The 1,463-nt window shown below is 60.5% G+C and overlaps 1 protein-coding gene across 1 annotated transcript in view; it reads right to left on the bottom strand.

The window, feature by feature from the left end:
• Nucleotides 1–1,463, bottom strand: part of MUC2 (mucin 2, oligomeric mucus/gel-forming) — a 101,524-nt gene that overhangs the window by 62,459 nt on the left and 37,602 nt on the right. Inside the window, exons 26-28 of the mRNA XM_014533997.1 lie at nt 1,306–1,442; nt 1,190–1,221; nt 36–173 (exon numbers count right to left, since the gene is read on the bottom strand). Coding sequence (XP_014389483.1) covers nt 36–173; nt 1,190–1,221; nt 1,306–1,442 — 307 coding nt within the window. The remainder of the gene's footprint in view (nt 1–35; nt 174–1,189; nt 1,222–1,305; nt 1,443–1,463) is intronic.

Here is a 1,463-nt window from a genome sequence, read left to right on the forward strand (position 1 = left end):
AAGGTGATGTTGCAGCAGGTGTCCGTGGGGTTGACCTCCGTGACCAGGTACGTGCCGTCCTCCTCGCACCGGGCGGGCGGCTCCTGGCTGCACTTCTTGGGCTGGCAGACGATGCCGCTCCCGCCCTCCAGGCAGACGCAGTCCTTGCAGTCGAACTCAAAGTGCTCCCCAAACTGCAGAGAGGGCCGCGGTGAGTGGGGACGAGAGCCACCCCCGGGCGGCTCCGAGGTGCGTCTGGGGTCAGCAGGGAGAGGCACTGCGCTGGGCACCGCTGACACCCGCCCCCCTCAGCACCAGGGGGTTCTGGTCCAGAACAGCGGCCGTCATTCAGGGCCATGCCACGAATAACACAACCGTGACCTGCTCGCCAGCATTTCCCTCCGCGGCCATGCGTGTGGCAGACAAACCACACGTGGCTACTGGGTGTGTGAGGGAGAGCTAAGGGGTCAACCGCGTGCAGGAGGCAGACAACCGGGCAGTGGCTGGGACTGCAGCTCAGAGTTAGGGCATTGGGAACCGCACTGGGAACCGTGGAGTGTGGATGGACGGATGGAGGGATGTGTGGACGGACAAATGGACGGATGGATGGTGGATGGATGGATGGTTGGACAGATGATGATGGTTGGTTGGTTGGTTGGTTGGATGGATAGATGGATGGTGGAAGGATGGATGGATGGATGGTGGATGGATGGATGGATGGATGGATTGTTGAAGACATTGATGGGTGGCTGGCTGGCTGGATAGGTGGTAGGTGGATGGATGGATGGATGGATTGTTGAAGACATTGATGGGTGGCTGGCTGGCTGGATAGGTGGTAGGTGGATGGATGGATGGATGGATGGGTGGGTGGGTGGATGGATGATGGATGGAGGGATTGTTGGAAGCATGATGGGTGGATAGATGGATGGATAGATGGATGGACAGGTGAATGAGCAAAAGGATGATGTACAGAAAAACAGGATGTAGGGGTGGAAGGATGGAGGGACCGGCAAACAGACAGAGGGGTGGGAGGAGGGGTTGTTGGCACAGCTGGGTGGACGGTGGACGGCCCTGCTAGCCAAGCTTTGCAGGACTTAATTGACTGGTTACAGAGTCTTTGAACTCCCAGGTTCTCATGTCCAACCCACCCCACCCCAAAAAACTCAGGGTCCATGAGAGAGTATCACCCCACACCGAGGGGCAGGCCTACCTCTCTGGGCACGTTGTCCGGCCCCACACAGCCTAGGAGAGAGGAGACAGATCCCATTAGCAGAGTCCGGGGGCCACAGGACAGGCTGGAGGGAGGCCCGAGGGCGGGAGACATACCGCACACTTCCACGCAGACGTCAAAGCCGGGGGCGTAGTTCATGGTGCCCTCGGGGCAGAAGCAGCCTTCCACCAGCAGCGTGCTGTTCTGCGGGGTGCTGGGGGTGGGCAGGCGCGAGGCGCTGGGGGCGGGCAGACTTGGGGCAGGGGGGAAGGAA

The sequence above is a fragment of the Myotis brandtii genome, unplaced genomic scaffold, assembly GCF_000412655.1.
Source record: "Myotis brandtii unplaced genomic scaffold, ASM41265v1 scaffold1236, whole genome shotgun sequence".
In the NCBI taxonomy this organism is placed as follows: Eukaryota; Metazoa; Chordata; class Mammalia; order Chiroptera; family Vespertilionidae; genus Myotis; species Myotis brandtii.